Raw genomic sequence first — 23,281 nt, 5'->3', positions numbered from 1 at the left:
TGATGCTTAGGTAACCACTTTATTGAAAACGAGAAGCGTTTCTTTTTTTTCTGAGTGTACCTGCCAAGCAAGGTATATTTTCAAGCAAGGTAGAAAGCACAGGAAAGGGATGAGGCTGGGGCAGGTAGACACTAAAGAAATAACATCTAAGACTTGGCGTGGATATGATGGTAGGTCTTGTCATTCGTCACATCTCCTGAGAAGAGCTGGATTAGGTCAACCATATATGCTGTGTTAAATAAAGCAAAGCAAAGCAAAAATCATTCCATTAAAATTAATCTCATTCTATTAAAAAAACTTCCATAGGAACAAGGAAACCAGGCAAGTGGATTTTAACTTATCCTCCCACAAAGCCAGTCATATCCTCCAACTGTCCAGTTTGGCACTACAGTCCCAGTTAAGCCTTTGTTGATACACATTCTCAGCTGCTTTTGAAATGCTTTTCTGTCTTCCTCCCATCTCCTCTTTGTCTTTAACTTACTCCACATTGCTGCAAACTGTGTTGATGGAATTAATACAGATTGACACCACTTTAACCGCCACAGCTTCATCCGATGAAATCCTGTGAGTTGTAGTATGGTGGGGCAACAGCACTTTTTTGGGTAGAGAAGGAACAAGACCTCGCACAACTACAGCTTCTGTGATTCTGTAGCATTGAGCCATGGCAAATGAAGTGGTGTCAAGCTGCATGAATTCTACAGTGCAGATGCACCCTTGGCAATGTTCATAGTCTTTCACCGAGTAGTAACCAGAACAATAAGTTGGTGGAATTAATGCAGCTTGACACCAATTTAACCTTCATGGCTCAATACGATGAAATCCTGGGACAACAGCACTTTTTGGGCAAAGAAGGCACAAGACCTCACACAACTACAGCTTCTGTGATTCTGTAGCATTGACCCATGATAACTGAAGTGGTGTTAAGCTGCATGAATTCTACAGTGTAGATGAACCCTTGGCAATGTTCATAGTCTTCCAACAAGTAGTAACCAGAACAGACCTGACTTAACTTCCAAGATCAGATGAGATCTAGTGCTTTTAGGACAGTGGTTCCCAACCTTTGGGCCTCCAGGTGTTTTGGACTTCATCTCCCACAGTTCCTAACAGTTGGTAAGCTGGCTGTGATTTCTTGGAGTTGAAGTCCAAAACACCTGGACGGCCAAAGGTTGGGAACCACTGCTTTAGGATAATTTGGCTCTATGAAAAACTGTGGTCAGGTAAAGGTTTCCCCTGACGTTAAGTCCAGTCATGTCTGACTCTGGGCATTGGTGCTCATCTCCATTTCTAAGCCGAAAAGTCAGCGTTGTCCGTAGACACCTCCAAGGTCATGTGGCCGGCATGACTGCATGGAGCGCCGTTACCTTCCTGCCGGAGCGGTACATATTGATCTACTCACATTGGCATGTTTTCGAACTGCTAGGTTGGCAGAAGCTGGAGCAACAGCAGGCGCTCTCTCCGCTCCCGGGATTTGAACCTGGGACCTTTCGGTCTGCAAGTTCAGCAGCTCAGTGCTTTAACACACTTCACCACCGGGGCTCCTTATTCAGGGTAATACTCCTGAATAGGCAACAGATTGTGCATTTGCTCTGCAAACTGTTCATCCAAGTCAAATCCCGCCTTACCTTTTACAGCATGGTCTACCACTTTTGCAACGGTATCCGGCGTTTTTGAGAGGCCAGCGACAAATAGCAGAATCACAGTATCCTCCTGAAGTTCTGCACTTGACAGTTGGATCATCGGTCCAGGTGAAACCTGTCGATATAGATCAGGGGTCCCCAAACTTTTTAAACTGGGGGCCAGTTCACGATCCTTCGGACCTTTGGAGGGCCAGATTATAGTTGGCCACCAAGCAATAAATAATAATAATAATAATAATAATAATAATAATAATAATAAATAGGGTTGGAAGAGACCCTTTGGACCATTGAGTCCAATCCCCTTCTGTCCTTGGGCACCAAAAGCACAAGCAAAGCACCCCTGACAAATGGCCTCCCAGCCACAATGTTAATAATAATAATAATAATAATAATAATAATAATAATAATAATAATAATTAATTGGAAGAAAAGAAGAGACCCCTTGGGTCATTTAGCCCAACCCCCTTCTGCCTTTGTGCTGTGGGGGCCGGATAAATGGCTTTGATGGGCCGCATGTGGCCCCCGGGCCTTAGTTTGGGGACCCCTGATATAGATGGTTTGAACTCCCACCACGAAATAAAGAACCAGACACAAGAAAATGGATCTAAAGGGCCATTCTCTGACCTATTTATTGAAAGAACTAAAAAGGTAAAGGTTTCCCCTGATGTTAAGTCCAGTCATGTCTGACTCTGGGGGTTGGTGCTCATCTCCATTTCTAAGCTGAAGAGCCGGCGTTGTCCGTAGACACCTCCAAGGTCATGTGGCCGGCATGACTGCATGGAGTGCCATTATCTTCCCGCTTGAGCGGTACCTATTGATCTACTCACATTGGCATGTTTTCGAACTACTACGTTGGCAGAAGCTGGAGCAACAGCGGGCGCTCACTCTGCTCCCGGGATTTGAACCTGGGACCTTTCGGTCTGCAAGTTCAGCAGTTCAGTGCTTTAACACACTTTGCTATCAGGGCTCCTTCAAACATACATAGCTTCACCTAAGAAATTCACTAATCGCCTATAATGATATAATGGGAAAACTATCTGGAAGCATTCATGGTGGCAATTCCCACAGCTGTGCTTCCAAGAGAATCCAAAAATATCAGTCATATTCTGTTGACTCATGCCAATAAACCTGTCCTTTTTCATGTCATATCTCTTTAATGATCCTCTGAGGATGCCTGCCATAGATGTGGGCAAAACGTCAGGAGAGAATACTTCTGGAATATGGCCACACAGCCCGAAAGACATACAACAACCCAACCATAACATTATTTCCGTTGCTACTTCATAACTGTCATTTTGCTACTGTTATGAATCGCAATGTAAATATCTGATATGCAGGATGTATTTTTATTCACTGGACCAAATTTGGCACCAATACTCGATACGCCCAAATTTGAATACTGATGGGGTTGTGGGGAAATAATTTTGTCACTTGGGAGTTGTAGTTGCTGGGATTTATAGTTCACCTACAATCAAAGAGCATTCTGAACTTCCACCAATGATGGAATTGAACCAAACTTGGCACACAGAACTTCCATCACCAAGAGAAAATACTGGAAGGGGTTGGTGGGCATTGACCCTGAGTTTGGGAGTTGTAGTTCACCTACATCCAGGGAGCACTGTGGACTCAAACAATGATGGATCTGGACCAAACTTGGCACAAATACTCAATATGCCCAAATTTGAACACTGGTGGAGCTTGGGGAAAATAGACCTTGACATCTGGGAGTTGTAGTGGCTGGGATGTATAGTTCACCTACAATCAAAGAGCCCCTTAACCCCATCAACAATAGAATTGGGCCAAACTTCCCACACAGAAGCCTCATGACCAAGAGAAAAAACTGGTCTTTGGCGACCCCTCTGACACCCCACTCGTGACCCCCCAGGGGTCCTGACCCCCAGGTTGAGAAATGCTGTTCCAGAGTATCCCTCTACTTTTGTTACTGTTGTTCAAGACCATATTAAATGGAACCAGCTCCATGCTTTGTGCAAATGCCTTGGTGCTGATTAGACCCTCTTCTAGTGTATGTAAAGTGCCAGTGAAGATGCACCCAATTCCTTACCGATACTGCAAATATATTTCATATCAATTAACTGACTCTTAAGATCACGCTTTCTATTTCATGAATGAACAGACTACGAAGGCCACGCTTTCTATTTATTCTCCTCCTTAACACAGAGCTACATTTGTGCAACCGTGTAAATGTGTGTTTTCTTACCTGCAGCCATTAAGAAAGTAAATGAGAAAACAGCCAACAGGAGGAGTAGCTTGGTCATATTGAGAAGGCTCTGATGTCAACGTTGTTGAAGAGATGGAATCTGAAAAGTGATAGGTGACTCTTCATATTTATAGAGCTCTGAGGATTGGGAAATATAGTGAACTGTTGAAACTGGCTTCTAAAGAACATTTCTGCATTTGGCAAATAATGAAACTGTACTTCTGAAAAATTGTCTTGCAGCAATATAAACAGTAGAGAGGAAGAATACGAAACAATTAGGAAAGAACTAAGTAAGTATTTCGAGACCAATGCTAATGGACAAGTAACTAAAGATATAATTTGGGATGCAAGTAAGGCAGTGATAAGGGGTTACTGTATAAGTTTAGAGGTAAATCTTAGAAGGAGATGGAGGAATGAACAGGATAAGAGAATAAAAGAAATAGAAACCATGCAAGACAAACATAAAAGGACTAAGGATAGACAGATCTGGAGAGAGCTAAAGGAGAAAAAAAAAACAATTAGAAGCATTTGAGGAAAGCAATATAATATATAAATATCTATACGTTAAAAGCTATTCCCAAAGTTGGAATATAAAATCAATGAAGAGGATGGGTTACTATTTGAAAAAGAAAAAAGAAAAAACATGGATAAAGAGATTGAAAGACGAAAATGGGAAAGAACAAGAGGAGCAAAGTAAGATTAGGGAGACAATGGCAAAATATTATAAAGATCTATATAAGGAAGATAAATAAATTCTAGTGTCAATGGCAGTGTTACTTTCCCAAAAGGTTTCCTCTTGCGTTATTGGTTGGTTTAACAACGCTCTGTCTTCCTCTGCAATTTTTTCTCTGATATTTAAGTTCCCTGGCTAACCGCAGGTATCAGGTGTCTCAAAGACAAAAAAATCAATTAACAGCCACACCAACATACAGGAACACAACTGGCAATAATATTCATGATGCCAAGTCCAAGGATCATCCAGAGAGAGTAGCCAGAAGTTAAAACGCACAAGTCAAGACTGGAGCAAACAAGTCAACGATAATCTAAAGCAGAGGTCAAGCAAGGTCCGGAAATTCTCAATGAATGTAAACAGTGGGTGCAGCACAAATACAAGTTGCTCCCACAACTGGCTCATAGCTTCACTGCTGCTTTAAAGTAAGCCAGCAAGTTATGGGCTGGATCCTGTCTGCACTTCAGCAGGTCCTTTCTGCAGCTAAATGAGCCCTTCTATGGCTTTCCTTTAAGGTAAACTTTAGCCTCTGTTGTCTCTACTGTTTTGGTGACTCAGGAGCAGCTGGTGGTTGATTACCGAGTGGAGACAAACCCTTACCCTGCGTTTGCTCCTGCTCTGCCTTTGCAGGCTGAGGTATTACTACATTTCCATCCTCCTCTAGTGCTTCTGTCTCTGGGGCTAAGTCTATATCCAGATTTGGGTCTGGAAATCCCTCTTGCTCATGACTCTGAAAAGTCTCCAGAGATAACCCATCCCCTGACTCCTTGCTAGGGGCTTGAGACACAGGCTGGCCCAGTTCTTCATTTTAAATATTGTATTGCTCTTACATGGTTTTGCACTACAAATAAGATTATATGCAACATGCATAGGAATTCGTTGATGTTTTTTCAAACTATAGTCCTACCCCTCAACAGCCTGAGGGACCATGAACCAGCCCTCTGCTTAAAAGGATTGAGGGCCCCTGCCCTAAAGGCATCAGATCCCATCTGATTATGGAAGCTAAGCAGGGCTGGTCTTGCTTTGTACTTGGATGGGAGACCACCAAAAGATACCAGGCACTGTAGGTTATATTCCAAGGAAGGAATTGGCAGAACCACCTCTGAATATTCTCCTGTCTAAGGAAACCCAAAGAAATTAATGGGGTTGCCATAAGCTGACAAGTGACCTGAAGGCATAAAACATGGATGCTGTGATCATCAGTAGAGGCTCTTCTCTCAGTCCCATCAGGATACAGTTGGTGGGGACATGAAACAGGGCCTTTTCAGTGGTTGCTCCTAAATCTTGAACTCTCTCTGAATAGAGACTAGAATGGTCCTTTCCTAGCTGCCCTTCCTGCACCAGAATCATACTTTTCTTGTCAATCATGCAGGGTTTTACAACCAAAGGTTTTCAAGAAAGGACTATTAAGAGCTGTAGTATTTTCAGTTATACTATTTTGGAAAAGACCTAAAAAAAATTATGATCAATTGTTTGATTTGACTTTGATGTTGACTTTTTGTACGTTTTAAATTGCAAACCTGTCCTGAATCCCAATCTTAGGGAAAAGGCGGGAAATAAAAATACAATTTAATATTGTAACCTTAATTTTACAAATAATAAAGGAAGTGGGTGCCAGTTTTGACGACATCTCTCATTTGCATCATTTTTGCACATGTAATTAACGAAACAGTACGTTAAACCAAAGGCAACATTTTTAACTGCCAGGAACAGATGTCTTCATTTGTAGAAAAGCTTTCTACATATAGCCTTCTTCCCATTTCAGCCCAAATTGGTCAATAGGGTGCAGGCTATGTTATATGGGAATAGAACAAAGCTGCATGATTATAATATGTAGTCTAATATAGGGTGTAGCTACCCCATGGAATTAATACAGTCTGATAACCACTTTAACTTGCATGTTGCAATGCTATGGAGTCAGGATAGTTGTAATTTTACAAGGTCTTTAAGCCTTCTTTTTTTTCAAAGAATGCTGGTGCCTCACCAAACTACAAATCCCAGGATCCCGTAGAATTGAGTCATGGCCATTAAAGTAGTGTCAAAGTCTATTCATTCTACAAGTGTAGAGTTAACCACAATTAGTTCACAGATGCAAAAACTGAGATGGAAAAGGACATGGAAGAGGGGAGCTATCCAATTATGACTTTTTCATATGCCATGTTGCTCTCCGTTTTTGTCCAAATTCAGCAAAACATATTTCCTTTGCTTTCTGTTTCTAATGATCTATTCCCATATTTATATTTCTCTTTTGCTTGAGATCAGGTTGCCAAGCTTCTGGCTGAAGCCACCAGGAACTGCTTGGAGACAAATGATGAATGGATTTGGGACCATCATACTATTTACAGCTTAGCAGGAAATGGGGTTTCTTCTGGTTGCCATATTACCTGATTTTTAAGCCTTGAAGATTCATAAATGTCACCTGATAGTAGATGCTCATGTTTTTAAAGACACATAGCCAGGTGGACATGCCTTGCCTAGGGTCCCAACATGAACAAACCATTAAATCAACTTCATATAGATTTCAAAAAAATATGTGGCAACCATCGAGCAACCAATAGCAAAATAATTAATAAGAAACAAGCACAGTTTTCAACCAATATAGAATCATAGAATAATAGAGTTGGAAGAGACCACGTGGGCCATTAGTCCAACCCCTGCCATGAGGAAAAGCACAATCAAAGCACCTGACAAATGGCCATCCAGTCTCTGTTTAAAAGCCTCCAAAGAAAGAGCTTCCATCACACGCTGAGGCAGAGAGTTCCACTGCTGAACAGCTCTTTTTAAAGTCCTCCTAACATTCAGGTGGAATCTGCTTTTCAGTCGTTTGAACCCATTGTTCCTAGTTCTAGTTTCCAGGACAGCACAAAACAAGCCTGCTCCCTCTTCCTTGTGACACACTTTCACATATTTATACATGGCTCTCATGTCTCCTCTCAACTTTCTCTTCTGCAGGCTAAACATCCCCAGCTCTTTAAGACGCTCCTCATAGGGATTCATGGTCTCTAGACATCTGATCATTTTTGTTGCCCTCATCTGGATACCTTCCAGTTTGTCAATATCTCTTTTTAACTATGATGCTCCGAATTGGACACAGTATTCCAGGTGAGGTCTAATCAAAGCTGAATAGAGAGACACCATAACTTCCCTCAAAGTCTTTTTGATGCAGCCCAAAACCTCACTGGCTTTTTTTAGCTGCTGCATCACACTGTAGGCTCATGCTCAACTTGTTGCCCATGAAAACTCCAAGATTTTTTTCACATGGACTTTTGTCGAGCCAGACGTCACCCATCCTGCATCTTTGCATTTCATTTTTTCTTCCTAAGTGGAGTATCTTACATTTGTCCTTGTTGAAAGTCATTGTGTTGGTTTTGGCCCAGCTCTCTAATCTGTCAAGGTCATTTTGAATTCTGATCCTGTCCCCTGGAATATTAGCTATCCCTCCCAATTGGGTGTAACCTGCAAACTTGATAAGCACACCCTCTAAACCTTCATCTAAGTCATTAATAAAGATGTTGAACAGCCTTAAAAGGCCCAGGACCGAACCCTGTGGCACTCCACTCACCATTTCTTTCCAGGATGAAGAGGGACCATTGGTAAACACCCTTTAGGTTTGGTTGCTTAACCAATTACAGATCCAGCTAATAGTAGCATTACCTAGCAGACATGGTTGGTTTGCTTGCAAGAAGATCAATGGGGACCTTTGTCGAAGACCTTAAACCTGGTGTGCATTTAAAGTCCTACAGGCATGACCTGTAACTGAAAGCAGAAGTTTTACAAGGGACAGAAATTTCCACCTGCTTCCATAGGGAAACTTATGTATTCACAGGGCATAGATATACATTTTTATTCTGGAGGAAGGTGATAAGAATGATGTTCCTTGTCATACATGAATATCTCAGTAACAATTTGTGGCTTCCAGGTCAGTGAGGTAGGGAATCATCAATGGATTGTAACCTGAAATTTAAATGGGTTATTCAAGGTGCTCTACCGTAACCTCCAAAATATTTATTTTATTTATTTATTTACAGTATTTATATTCCTCCCTTTTCACCCCGAAGGGGACTCAGGGCGGATTACATTACACATATAAGGCAAACATTCAATGCCTTAACATAGAACAAACGCAGGCTCCGAGCTGGCCTCAAACTCATGACCTCTTGGTCAGAGTGATTTATTGCAGCTGGCTGCTCACCAGCCTGTGCCACCTTGGTGAGTTCCTTTAACATTTGCACTCAAAGCCAAAGTGGATTCATTGCCTTTCTGAAGCTAGAGCTTCTCCAGTAAAATATGGATGTGGGAAACCACTGTGGATTATCTTTGGATCGTACTCTTCAGATTTCAGCTTCAACATCCAGATAGACCCTGGCAAATTGAACTTCTCAGTTACAATCCATGGCATCTCCACATGCTAGTTTTCATAGACAAGAGCTGAAGAACCTGGGCTCTTTCTCCAGCAGTGCCTTATTACAGCTCCCATAAACCCTCATCACTGATTATGTGGGCTAGGCTGATGGGAGTTGGCATCTCCACATCTGGAGAACCACATGCCTAATGTAGAGCTAGCTGGATCAGTGATCCAATTAACTACAGGATAGCTCCTATGTTTCTATTTATAGCATCTCCAAGGTAGTCTTATCTGTATATTAATCCACTTCAGAGACACAGAAGGAATGGGACTTCCAACAACATCAATGCTTTTGAAGAAATTGATTGATATATGTTTTTAAAAAAACCCACATGCTAAAATAAGATGGCTAGTCTTAAAGGTGTTGCTGGATTTCTCCATCTCCCTCTCTTTTCCATTTTATGCTGAAACACATAAACACAGCTGTCTATTTTGGAGACTATTGCATATGGACATGCCAAGGATTGAACCCAGTACCTTTGGAAATGCAAAGCACACCATCAACTACTGAACTGTGACCCTTTCTGAGAAACAAGCATGGTGAGATATTTTACGTATATAGAGATACTTCTGGTAGAATAAGGCCTATTTAACACCTCTCTGTATTTGCTCAACTGACTGGTAATGACTCACCAGTGGATCTGGTAATGATTTTTCTTATCTGGAATTGCCAGGACTGAATCTGGAGCATTAGGTATCCAAAGCATATGCCTCTGGTACTTTTCCATCCTCATACCCTTCCTCTGCATGCAATCAACTTTGTAGTTTAATAATTCACAATTCAGTATGAAGCAACCCATAAAGGAAAAATGGAGCAATGTTAGTAGAAGGAATATGATTGATTACAGTAAGGTTCAGCAATGTGATGCAATCCTTATAGTGTTATAAATACCAAGATGCAGTCCATTGCAAGGGTGATCGTGGGTCAGAACAAACGGAACAATGAAGGTTCTTCATTTCCTCTTTGCTATTCTTGTCCTTGGGCTCCTGCAGGGATCAGGTATGGAGCTGATAAACAGAAAGGGATATTTATAAATTTCCAATTAAACCTTTCCCAAGAGTAGCATCCCCATCATACACAGAACAGGGATTTTAATTGGTTTCTCCATTATATTTTGTGTATGTTGGGTGGTGGTGGTGGTGGTTGTGTGATAAGTTGCCAACTGGATCAAAATAAAATATCTGCCAATCTTTGTTACCCTGTTTTCATATGAAATTAAACAGCTAGCCGCTCTGCATCCTGTTTTACTTTCCTCCCATACACAGACCAATAATTATGGTAGAAATTTAGTTTGACATTGTTTTCTAATGTTGTATATTTAATGACATGTATTAATTGCTTTGAAAAGGATGGTTTGTTTCTTGTTTTGTTTTGCATTTTATCCGAACACTTTGTTTTGCAATTGTTTTGTACAGCTTTGTGTTTTGCTATTCCAATCTCTTTTGGTTTTTCTATGTGTATAAACATATATTTTAGATTATATACCTTTGGCAGGACCCGTTGTCTTTGTAAGTACTTTTGGTGTGGTGAAAATGAATATTTCTAGTCTCCTAGTCAAAGAATAGAATTAAGAGGGAATAGAAGAGTGGTCTGGAAACTAAATCCTACTAGCAGTGACTTAAAGGTAAAGGTAAAGGTTTTCTCCTGACATTAAGTCCAGTCGTGTCCGACTCTGGGGGTTGGTGCTCATCTCCATTTCTAAGCCGAAGAGCCGGCGTTGTCCATAGACACCTCCAAGGTCATGTGGCCGGCATGACTGCATGGAACGCTGTTACCTTCCCGCTGGAGCGGTACCTATTAATCTACTCACATTGGCATGTTTTCGAACTGCTAGGTTGGCAGAAGCTGGAGCTAACAGTGGGTGCTCACTCCGCTTCCCCGGATTTGAACCTGGGACCTTTCGGTCTGCAAGTTCAGCAGCTCAGCACTTTAACACGCTGTGCCACCGAAGTGACTTAGGGAGCCGTATACGCTTGGTTTGGAGAAGACTTCTCCAATCCAGGGGGACATTATATCCACCTTTAAATACTTGAAGGATGCCTTGTTGAAGATGGGCTAAGCTTGTTTTCTGTTGCTCAGAAGAGTTTCTTAACGTTCTCCTGATTATGCCCCCCCTTCCTGTGGGTCTATGGAAGGACCCAGGATATTCCAAGGGGGCCACATTAAAAAAGGGGGGAGAGTCCTTGTGTAGACCTCAGAGAACTGGGATATACAGGGTGTTTGAAAAAGAACTCCCTAGTTTTAAGTTAAAACACATTAAAACTAGGGAGTTCTTTTTCAAACACCCTGTATAGTCCGGGAAGAGGACATAGATCTAGTTGCAACGTGAGTTCAAACCTCAAACATTTCATCTTGGAATTAGATGAACATTTAGTGAAATATATGAATTGTATGTGTTTGACTCAGGTCTTCCCTGGCTTCACAACTCACTGGATACACAGAGACGTATCTATACATTAAACACAGTGTCACCTTTTGAAGCTCTTTTTGTTTATGTTCCAGTGGGACAGCCCTTTATGGAGGTGCTATTTGTAATTTATAGGAGCCCCCGGTGGCGCAGCTTATTAAAGTGCCGAGCTGCTGAACTTGCAGACCGAAAGGTTGCAGGTTCGAATCCAAGAAGCTGAGTGAGCTCCCGCTGTTAGCCCCAGCTTCTGCCAACCTAGCAGTTCGAAAACATGCAAATGTGAGTAGATTAATACTGGCAGGAAGGTTAACGGCACTCCATGCAGTCATGCCAGCCACATGACCTTGTAGGTGTCTATGGATAACACTGGTTCTTCTGCTTAGTAATGGAGATGAGCACCAACCCCCAGAGTCGGACACGACGAGACTTAATGTCAGGGGAAAACCTTTACCTTTACTACAGGAACCAATTTTTTTATCCTATGCAAAAGTGTTCTGGAGACTAGGAATTTGAATGTTGTTGTTGTTGGAAACTAGCCCGGAGGGGAAGTAAAGGAGAGAATTCCAAGAGGGCAATAAAACAAGCCTTTTATTATCATCACAACTGATGATAAGGCAAAACAGCTGTAGGTACCCACCTCAGTGGGGCTGTACCATGCAAATGGCCATCGCAACATGTGCATAGCAAACAAAGAATTTTATATCTCGGCTTATCTAAAATTGACCAATGGCTGAGGGTCTTCCTCACCTTCCACACCTACTTGGCCCAAGTGATACCAATGACCTAATTTGTTTACTCTGAGCTTTCTTCTCCCTTTGGAACTTCCTGGAGAAAGGCACCAGCCCCCAAGAAGGGAGGGACACAGGCCCTGTGTTGCACATACTACTTTGGTTCATACAAAGTGCTTATATTGTCTATATAAAGGTTATATGATATATGCAGAGGCAAAGCTATGTTAGGCAAAAGCTTACTATTTTCTGGCTTATGATCCCTACAGTTGTTACAGATGTTACTCAATCAACATTGGCTTCAACACGGTGGATCTACTCAAGTGTGGAGCTATTTGGAAGGGAACATGTCCTTATGTATTTATTTATTTACAGTATTTATATTCTGCCCTTCTCACCCCAAAGGGGACTCAGGGCGGATCACATTGCACATATAAGGCAAACATTCAATGCCTTAACATAGAACAAAGAGAAAGACAAACACAGGCTTCGAGCTGGCCTCGAACTCATGACCTCTTGGTCAGAGTGATTTGTTGCAGCTGGCTGCAGCTGGCTGCTCACCAGCCAGCTACAGCTGTAGGGAGGTGGTCTCACTGACTACAGATATTGCCTGTCTCTTTACTCAAACCTTCTTCCATCCTGCTTTGCATCACAACGCTCAACACTCTCACTTCATTTCTTCTTTCCGCAGAGGCCAAACGACGGATCAAGTCCCACAGGGATTGCTACCGAGCACGTTCTGTCTGTTACTCCTTCTTCTGTCCTCGTGGCACTCTGACCATGGGGAAATGCAGCTTTACCCAGAAGTGCTGCAAAAGGTATGAAAAATGCTGTTTGCGGACGAGGCTATTGAAAATAATTATGAATGGGTACTATTTCAGTTACACCGTAATTCATTCCTTTGGCCATAACAGTTTCATCTACATTGCCATATAATGTACAGTAGAGTCTCACTTATCCAAGCCTCGCTTATCCAAGCTTCTGGATTATCCAAGCCATTTTTGTAGTCAATGTTTTCAATACATCGTGATATTTGGTGCTAAATTCGTAAATACAGTAATTACTACGTAGCATCAATGCCTATTGAACTACATTTTCTGTCAAATTTGTTGTATGACATGATGTTTTGGTGCTTAATTTGTAAAATCATAACCTAATTCGATGTTTAATAGGCTTCTCCTTAATCTCTCATTATTCAACATATTTGCTTATCCAACGTTCTGCCGGCCCGTTTATGTTGGATAAGTGAGACTCTACTGTATGGGTATTTTAACACACTTCCCGGTGGCTAAGTGTGTTAAAGCGCTGAGCTGCTGAACTTGCAGACTGAAAGGACCCAGGTTCAAATCCTGGGAGCGGAATGAGCACCTGCTGTTAGCCCCAGCTCCTGCCAACCTAGCAGTTCGAAAACATGCAAATGTGAGTAGATCAATAGGTACCGCTCCGGAGGGAAGGTAACGGCGCTCCATGTGGTCATGCCGGCCACATGACCTGGAGATGTCTATGGACAATGCCGGCTCTTCGGCTTAGAAATGGAGATGAGCACCAACCCCCAGAGTCAGACATGACTGGACTTAACGTCAGGGGAAACCTTTACCTTTTTAGTTCTTTCAATAAATATGTCACTGAAATGCTTTGAAAAATTACAATATGCTGTTTGCCTGAATGACTGGTTGAGTACATATAAGGTGGAAACATAATTCATTTTATTATTTTTCTACAGTATCATTGGATAGAGATGGCACAACCATCACTGGAAAGTGAGGGCATGATCTGCTTTGAAGCTTGACAAACATGGGCAACCGAAGGTCTCTGCTCTTGCAACTGCTTCATCCTTTCTTTGATAGGCTTCGGAATCACCATCCACCTGGCTCCAAAAGAAAAAGAAAAAACCATTCAAATTGGGCACTGTTTTTTCTCTCTTTTCCTCTTGCTATTTTCTGCAAACAAATAAACTTGCCGTGGAAATTTGTGTGCATTGTTTAAGTGGAAGATCCTTTCAATTTAACAGAAACATTTCTCCTTGAAGCATACTGCCATACACAATTATTTATTCTAATTTATTTTCAGAGCTACTAACTTCAGTCTTACACACAACATGCAACACAAACCAGAATTCACCTTACTGCCTTAAGTACCATATATACTCATGTATGAGCCGACCTCGTGCACAAGGAACGTGTACCAGGAAATATTCTGGAGTAGATTATTAAAGAGACAATCTGTTAGTACTGAGAAAGGAATGCCATACTCACAAAAAGTCAACATGGGTTTCTCAAAAACAAGTCAAGCCAGAAAAACCTTGTCTCTTTTTTTGTTGTTGATATTGTTACAAGCCTGGTAGATGAAGGGAATGCTGCGAACATAGCATTCTTGATTCCAGTAAGGGCTTTGGCAGGGTTCCCCATTATACTCTCACAAAGAAGCTAATAAAATGTGGGTGAGATAATGCTGCTGTTAGGTGGATTGGGAATTGGTTGATGGGCCAAACTGCTTCCCAATGCCTGTCCTCATCTTGGGGTTAAGTGACCAGCGGGGTGTCCCAGGGATCCATTCTGGGCCCAGTGCTATTCCAGATCTTTATCTATGACTTGGACGATGGAATATAAAGCATGTTTATCAAATTTGCACATGACACCAAATTGGGAGAGATAGCTAATACCTCAGAGGACAGGATCAGAATTCAAAATGACCATCACAGATTAGAGAGCTGATTGGTCAAAACTAACAAAATGAATTTCAACAGGGAGAAGTGTATGGTACTACATTTTGGCAATAAAAAAGAAATGTACAGATATAGAATGGATGACACCTGACCTAAAAATGGTCTATGTGAAAGGGATCTAGGAGTCTTAGTAGACCACAAGCTGTACATGTGTTAGTGTGAAGTGGGAGCTAAAATAAGCCAATACAATTCTAGGTTTATAGGAGTATAGTGTTGAGATCGAGCTAAGCAATAGTCCCTCTCTATTCAGTAGCCATTCATGTAGCAATGGATTCAAATTTCAGGAAAAACAATTCCATCTAGGAAGAACTTCCTGATGGTAGAGCTATTCAGCAGTGGAATATGTTGGCTTGGAGCATGGTTAAGTTTCATTCTCTTGAGATTTTTCAGCAGGCTGGATAGTCATCCACCTAAGTGGATTATTTTAGATTTTGGAAGCCTGTGTAAGGGATAGTCAGGAGGTGCTATGATTTTTAGCTTTTAATATCTGAATTTTAATACTTAATTCTGTTTTAATATTTACATATTTGTATATATTAAATTATGTGGTCATACTTTTAATTGTAAGCGGTTTTGAGTTTCCTTCTGGAGAGATAAAGTGGGGTATAAATTAGGCTTGTGCATTTCAGGTGAATCACTATCCATTTCTGCTTGCTGGCTACCAAAAGCCCCCCATATCTGTTTCCCAGTGCCTCCCAAAATGGGTGTGATGTCAAATTGGCGTTTTTGTTGAGCATCCAAAAAACCCGACTCATTGGTGGCAATGGGGAATTTACAGGACTCCCCTTTCCACAGGAGCCTTTCCTTTCTTTCCTTCAAGGAAGCCTTCAGCAATGGGGTTAAGAAAGCACCCTATTCAGGGTCGCCCACAGGGTCTCCCTCCATATTCTTCATTAAAACTGGGATTTAAAAAAGCATCAGAGTTACGACTCTTAAGTTTCATCTGAATCCTTTCCCTTCTGTTTGTAGAGGAGGAGACTGGGTTTACTGCTTCTTAAAGCTGTTCTACTCTAGAGGAGAGGCAGGTGTGCACGCTTTCTTCTCTCCCAGCACCAGCAACTTTCCAAGGCATTTTAAAGAAGCCCAGGAAACAAACTGGGATGACTTGGAGCTTAGTTAAGATATCCTCCCCGGACTACCTTAAAAATCCCCTCACTTGCCTGCAAGGCTGCAATCTCCTTTCTGCTTGCGGTTTTGCTTCCTTAAAGCTGTTCCTACTTTCTACTCTAGTTGAGAGGTAGGCTTCTCTTTTTGTTTGCTGGGATTACGATTATTAATAAAATTATTAATAATAAATTAATAATAAAAATAAAAATCTTTTAGAAGCATTTCCTGAGGGAGAGGAAGGGAAGGAAAAAAAGAAGCTAAAAGGGTGAAAGAAGCCCCCAAATGCATGCATGTGCACCCCACCCACCATCCCTCAGGTTTCCAACTTCTAGTCAGTCCCACTAAATAAAATGAATCAGGAAATATAAGGGAAAATCAAAAAGATTCAACTGTGACGCTGAATAGGGGAGAAGGAGCCAAGATCGGCTCCTGCTTGCTTTCGTGTCGGATGGGTTTTTGTACTGGGAGGTCCCAGTTATGGGCTCCCGAAGTACCGATGGAAATGGAGGAAATGAAAGAAACGAAATTCATACAAAACCCTAGTATAAATAATAATAATAATAATAATAATAATAATAATAATAATAATAATATCTGGCTCTGGCTCACAAATGGGACCCTGAAGAAGGAGACAGAAGGCCTGATCCTTGCAGCCCAGGAGCCATCAGAACAAATGCAATTAAGGCCAAGATCAAAAAATCAGCTGATGACTCAAAATGCAGACTGTGCAAGGAAACCAACGAAACCATTGATCATCTCCTCAGCTGCTGTAAGAAAATTACACAGACAGACTACAAACAGAGACACAACTATGCGGCCCAAATGATTCATTGGAACATATGCCTCAAGTACCACCTCCCAGCAGTAAAGAACTGGTGGGATCACAAACCTGCAAAAGTATTGAAAAATGAGCACTCAAAGATACTGTGGGACTTCCAAATCCAGACTGACAAAGTTCTGGAATACAACACACCAGACATCACAGTTGTGGAAAAGAAAAAGGTTTAGATCATTGATGTCACCATACCAGGTGACAGTCGCATTGACGAAAAACAACAGGAAAAACCCAGCTGCTATCAGGACCTCAGGATTGAACTTCAAAGACTCTGGCAGAAATCAGTGCAGGTGGTCCCGGTGGTGATGGGCACATTGGGTGCCGTGCCAAAAGATCTCAGCCGGCATTTGGAAACAATAGACATTGACAAAATCACGATCTGCCAACTGCAAAAGGCCACCTTGCTGGGATCTGCGCGCATCATCCGAAAATACATCACACAGTCCTAGACACTTGGGAAGTGTTCGACTTGTGGTTTTGTGAAACGAAATCCAGCATGTCTATCTTGTTTGCTGTGTCATAAAATAATAATAATAATAATAATAATAATACCCAACCTATGAATTTTTTTTTGATCTCAGTGATAAACAGCATGAATACATGTTGGTAGCATGTCAACCCCTTTTGAGACTTTTAAAGGTTTTGTTATAATGGTAACTGACCAATACAAATTCAGTTTTTAAAAACTCTGTTTGTTTATGTATGTGTTTGTGTGAACAAGTGTTAATAATTCTGAATGAATGGCAATGAGGCTCTTTTGTGAGTCCCTCTGAAATAAGGCACGCAAAAATTTCACAGCAAGTTTATTTGCATTCAGAAAGAGTCAAGAGGAAGGTAAACTTTGCCAAATTTCTGCCCAGCAGCGAAAGATTTTTTGAGGTCAGATGTATGTTGATTCCAATGGTTGTGGAAGAAAGGATGAAGCATTTGAAAGCCATTCTGTTGGTCATTTTCCACAAGATCTCAAAGGATGTAGCCCCTGGGACTCTCACTTTTTGGTTAGATCATGCCATCACTTTCCAATAAATCTGCAGGAAAACAATAAAACAAGTTATCATTTCCACTCAAAGGGATATAAGCGGACATTGTGGCATACAACACATCATCAACATCTGAGGTCAGAGTGTGATGGTGATTCATAGGGTCACAATCTGAATTGCCCTTTTCATCCATTGGAATATTTTTTCTGCAGATCATGTTAGATGCTCTTCCATTTCTTTCATTTGTTTTCCTTTATAGGACAATTCTAATGATGCCGTGACTAATGCTGACAACCAATATCAGTGGCATTGTCAATATTGTCATGAACCAATGATGCCTGACTAAATGATGTGGTTTAAAGCCTGAGACAATGATGTTACATCATTAGATGAAGCAGGAGCCCCTGGTGACATAGTGGATTAAAGCCTTGTTGGGTTGGGTTGCTGACCTGAAGGCTGCCAGGTTCGAATCCAACTCGGGGAGAGTGCGGATGAGCTCCCTCTATCAGCTCCAGCTCCATGCGGGGACATGAGGGAAGCCTCCCACAAGGATGGTAAAAATATCAAAAAACATTCGGGCATCCCCTGGGCAATGTCCTTGCAGACGGCCAATTCTCTTACACCAGAAGCAACTGGCAGTTTCTCAAGTTGCTCCTGACATGAAAAAAAATTAGATGAAGGAATCTGCACACATGTCTTATCATGAAATGTCCAAGTCCAACTGTCTCAGTTTAGTGATCTTGGCTTCTAGGGAGAATTCAGGCCTGATTTGCTCCCTCTCAACTCTGTAATGCTATGGTTTTATTATTCTGAACCAACTTTAAATAATCTAGAATGCTCCCATATGTGAATTTGCATCTGTTTTTGATATTTCACATTGAATTTCCAGCATCTGAGTATGCTGAGGATCATGAGGATTGACCAAGAACTGACACAGGTCCGAGGTCTTCTCTGCTTACCCTACACAGCATTTCTTTGCAAAACTGCATTTCCCAATTTCAGAAGAGCCACGAGGGCAGAAGAAGGTGAAGCAGCCACCCAAAGCAACTTCACATTCTCCACGGGTTTTGATCTTTGCCTCGGCAACCTCTGTGGAAAGAAATGAACAAGTAAATGATACAAAATGGATGGAAATGCACGATGAACATTCAATTATAAAGTTCTTATCCCCGTTGGCTCCTCCTAAATGCTAACCGAATATTTGTTCTTATTGACTTGCAGTCTCCCCCGGACTGTGGTGGAGGCTCCTTCCTTGGAGGCTTTTAAGCAGAGGCTGAATGGCCATCTGTCGGGGGTGCTTTGAATGCGATTTCCTGTTTCTTGGCAGGGGGTTGGACTGGATGCCCCATGAGGTCTCTTCCAACTCTACTATTCTATGATTCTATGATTCTAAGTTGACTTTGCGATTTTAAGATTTGGTGTATAAAATTTGGGGATGGCTGGAGGATGACTAAACATAAAAAAGAAACACCTACTTTGTTAACCTAGTGATATAATGTGTTTAGTCAAGGAAACAGATTATGAATGATTAATCCCAGACCATAAGGAGCCCCGGTGGCAAAGTGTGTTAAAGCACTGAGCTGCTGAACTTGCAGACCGAAAGGTCCCAGGTTCAAAAAACCCCGGGAGTGGCGTGAGCGGCTGCTGTTAGCTCCAGTTTCTGCCAACCTAGCAGTTTGAAAACATGCCAATGTGAGTAGATCAATAGGTACCGCTCCGGCGGGAAAGTAGCGGTGCTCCATGCAGTCATACCGTCCACATGACCTTGGAGGTGTCTACAGACAATGCCGGCTCTTTGGCTTAGAAATGGAGATGAGCACCAACCCCCAGAGTCAGACATGAATGGACTTAACGTCAGGGGAAACCTTTACCTTTACCTTAATCCCAGACCATACTCTGGCTTACAAACAGGGCCCCACCTTGCACTTTACTCACTTCCCTGGCCCTACGATACCTCATTGCACTAGCCTTGTCTTCTATAGCTGCTCAGCAGGCCGTGAGTTCAAGTAACCCGGGTCCTATCAGGTTGCATCTTATTTATACCCCGGCTCTATGTTAGCTGGTTGCATTAGCCTTGGTCCAGCCTGACTATCAGTAGCCGAATTCACCCAATGGAATGGCTTGAGTTGGTTTTAATTTTAATTTTAATGAGCATATTTGTTTAATACTAACTATGCCTTGTTTTTATTACATAGTTTTGTATGTACTTTGTGTTGATATTGAATGCTTTGTTTATGCTGGAAACCATTGGAAGTCATTTGTCAATCTGCCTTGTCCTTTTTTTCCTTTAAGTTAGATAGGTTTTAGTTTAGTAACATAAATATGTTACTTTAATTTATATGTAAAAATGGCATGTGTCAATAGAAGCACATTCTAATTTTTTGCACTACCAAGATTGGTACCTCTTCAGATTGAGTTTTTTCCTCTTTCCGTGATTATTTTCTGTCACATAAGTTCTTAACATTAAATGACAGGAATTCTATTGCTCAGTGTCTTCTACAGCAGAGACATTGGGAGCATTTGCACTGTCGAATTATTGAAGTTTGGCACCATTTTCACTGACATGGCTCAATGCATGGCATCAAGGGAGTTATAGATTCAACAAGGTCTTGAGCCTTCTCTGTCAAAGAGTGCTGGTGTCTATCCATGCTACAACTCCCATGACTCCATAGCATTGAGATATGGCAATTCAAGTGGTGTCAAGCTGCATTAATTCTACAGTGTATATATGCACTCATTGAATCACCTGTTCAATAGTGGATCAACATGGATTTAAAATACAATGGAGTCAATGTCTCTAATTTAGTTGAGACTAACAATCATGTTTAGGTCATTTTTCCCAAATATCTATTACCAGTTTCCCAACTGCATATTTTTTTGCTGTTGAATATATATATATTCAATTGTATGTTGTGTTCAACTATACACATTTTTTTTAATTGTATGTTTCTGTCCAACAGCACACAAAAAAGATTCCTACCTGGCCCTTGCAGGAGCCCAAGAAGAAGAACAGCAAAGAGAACGTAAAGGATCTTCATGTTTCTATTCCTTTCAGAACCAGGAGTATATCTGCAATGGGCCATGCCTCTGCATTTATAGTGCCATAAGGGCTGAGTCATACAAGTCCTTATGAAACAGGGTGTATTTTGATTTTTTATTGATTTTCCTTCACATGTTTTATCATTAAGTAATCAAATATTTGAACAGGTTGTATACATAGGAAGGACTGCCATATCTCAAAGGCAATTGGTTGGAGACGTGCCAGAGCTCTAATGTATAGGGCGGGCCTTGCATGCTGAATGCCTTGGAGCCAATCCCTGTCATTTTCATATAGGGCTGGAAAAGACCCCTGTTAAATCTATTGAGTAAGATAGATGTAGAGGCTCCCATACTTTTTGGCCAAGGGCCATACCTTTGGGTACATGACATGCATTTTCTGCATGCTAAAGGTTTGGATGCCAAAATGGTAAACTAGGAAGTAAATAACATGGGAAACTACTATGCTCAGCCCTGAGCAATTCAAGGAAGACCCAAGAAAGAGCTCCAACGGGGCACCCTTGCTGCCAACCTATTGGGTCCCTTGTGAGGAGGCTGTGCTGCTTAGGCTCTGGCTCAAAGGTGTACTGAAGGCACAATGGATGTGAGGTGGAACCCAAGAGTGGAGATGATCTTATGGACCACTGAGCTTCACCCTTTTGGGTCTTCTACAGTAGCCATGCATTCCTCTAGTCCAGGGGCTCTCAAACCTTTTCAGCTTTGGCTCCCTTTTTGAAGCAATATATACATAAAACCAGGTGTGTGTGTGTGTATGTGTATGTGTGTGTGTGTGTGTGTGTGTGTGTGTGTGTGTGTATATATATATATATATATATATATATATATATATATATATATAATGTATATATATCAGGTATGGGCTGGGCCAGTGGCAGATGGATGGAGAGTGTTTGTGTAAATTAATTCACACAATGCAAAAAAACAAAAAAAAAAACAAAACGAAAAAAACAAAAAAAAACAATATTTAAAATGAAGAACAATTTTAACCAACATAAACTTAACAGTGTTTCGGTGGAAGATCCCAGAGGACATCCAGTCCAACCTCCTTCTGCCATGCAGGAAAAGCACAAACTTGCGATGTCATAAGCATCTCTGAAACCTGGTGGGATGACTCCCATCACTGGAATGTATCCATTGAGGGTTGTAATCTCTTTCACAGAAACAGATTAAAGGGGAGAGGAGGTAGGGGGTAGCCTTATATGTCAAAAACCGTTACACCCCAGAAGAGATGCAAGACTACAATCCGGGAAACCAGCTTGAAAGCATCTGGATAAGAATCAAGGGAACCGGGACTCAAAATGATCTCGTCGTGGGTGTCTACTACAAACCTCTGAACCAGGATGAAGAACTTGTCAAAGCCTTCTGCCAACAGTTGACCAACAGGCACAAAAACGAGATCTAGTAGTCATGGGCGATTTCAAATATTTGCTGGAAAACAAACTCAGCCAAGAGTACAAAGTCCAACAAATTCCTTGTTTGCTTTGCAGGCCATTTGATGGTTCAGAAGGTAGAAGAGGCAACAAGGGGATCGGCTACTCTCGATCTTATCCTAACAAATGTGGAGGACATGATCAATGCAGTTGAAGTGGTCGGATCCTTAGGGGCAAGCAACCATGTGCTCTTGCAGTTTGCAATACAAAGGAAGGCCAAAACTATGACAAGTCAAAACTGCATTCTGGACTTTAGGAGAGCTGACTTCCAAAAAATGAAGGAAATACTGAACGGCATTCCGTGGATGCCAGTACTAAAAGACAAGGGAGTTAAGGATGGATGGGAGTTTTTCCAAAACTGAAATACTCAAGGCGCAAATGCAAACAGTGCCAACAAAGAGAAAAAATAAGACAAGTGCAAAGAAGCCAGAATGGATGTCCAAAGAACTTCTAACTGGTCTAAGACTCAAAAAAGACATGCACAAGAAGTGGAAAAAGGGAGAAATCACCAAAGAAGAATTCAAACGTATAGCCAACTCCTGTAGGAAAAAGGTTTGCAAGGCTAAAGCGCAAAATGAGCTCAGGCTTGCCTTACTTATTTACTTAGGCGATCCCTCGTTGTTCGAGGATGATGGTCTTCCGTCTTCGCTATCTTGGGGATGGATCTGTAGATGGCTGAAGAGACCTATTCTTGATCTGCATGTTCTCCCACAGTAAGGACATCGGTTTCCAGGTGGAAGGCGGTCTTGGTCAGGGTTGGCTTGACGGGCCTTCCTCTTGGCACGTTTCTCCCTTAAGCCCTCTATTTGTGCCTCTTCGAACTCCGCAGCACTTCTGGTCACAGCTGACCTCCAATTAGAGTGCTCAAGGGCCAGGGCTTCCCACTTCCCGTGTTTGGAAGACTGCTTTGGGACGTAAGTGTTAACCCGGGTTTTTAGTGGCAACGGGGGCTGGCATTGTGTGGGTTTGCGCTGGATTGTCCTGTGTTGGTTTTATGCATTAGCTGCCGGCTTGCCTCCGT

At 41.7% G+C, this 23,281-nt stretch overlaps 1 protein-coding gene and 2 long non-coding RNA genes across 3 annotated transcripts; 1 reads left to right on the top strand and 2 right to left on the bottom strand.

The window, feature by feature from the left end:
• LOC100555756 (uncharacterized) lies at window positions 1–5,006 on the bottom strand. Its single transcript, XR_507505.3, has 4 exons — window positions 4,786–5,006; window positions 3,856–3,955; window positions 1,623–1,752; window positions 1–229 (listed from the first exon to the last, which is right to left on the bottom strand). It is a non-coding gene; the product is annotated as an uncharacterized LOC100555756 (long non-coding RNA).
• Window positions 5,007–9,624: 4,618 nt separating this feature from the next.
• Window positions 9,625–14,098, top strand: LOC103280847 (uncharacterized). The gene is made up of 3 exons (XR_507504.3): window positions 9,625–9,990; window positions 12,818–12,944; window positions 13,850–14,098. It is a non-coding gene; the product is annotated as an uncharacterized LOC103280847 (long non-coding RNA).
• A 3,483-nt stretch (window positions 14,099–17,581) lies between these two features.
• Window positions 17,582–21,586, bottom strand: LOC100555565 (uncharacterized). Its single transcript, XM_003227762.4, has 3 exons — window positions 20,754–21,586; window positions 18,733–18,862; window positions 17,582–17,821 (listed from the first exon to the last, which is right to left on the bottom strand). The coding sequence occupies exons 1-3, from the start codon at window positions 20,890–20,892 to the stop codon at window positions 17,806–17,808; spliced, it is 285 nt and encodes a 94-aa protein (XP_003227810.2). The 5' UTR covers window positions 20,893–21,586; the 3' UTR covers window positions 17,582–17,805.
• Window positions 21,587–23,281: the final 1,695 nt, after the last annotated feature.

Source organism: Anolis carolinensis, chromosome 1 (assembly GCF_035594765.1).
Source record: "Anolis carolinensis isolate JA03-04 chromosome 1, rAnoCar3.1.pri, whole genome shotgun sequence".
NCBI classification, from domain to species: Eukaryota; Metazoa; Chordata; class Lepidosauria; order Squamata; family Dactyloidae; genus Anolis; species Anolis carolinensis.
The sequence above is the reverse complement of the archived record's forward strand: the minus strand, read 5'-3'. Positions and strand labels throughout refer to the sequence as shown.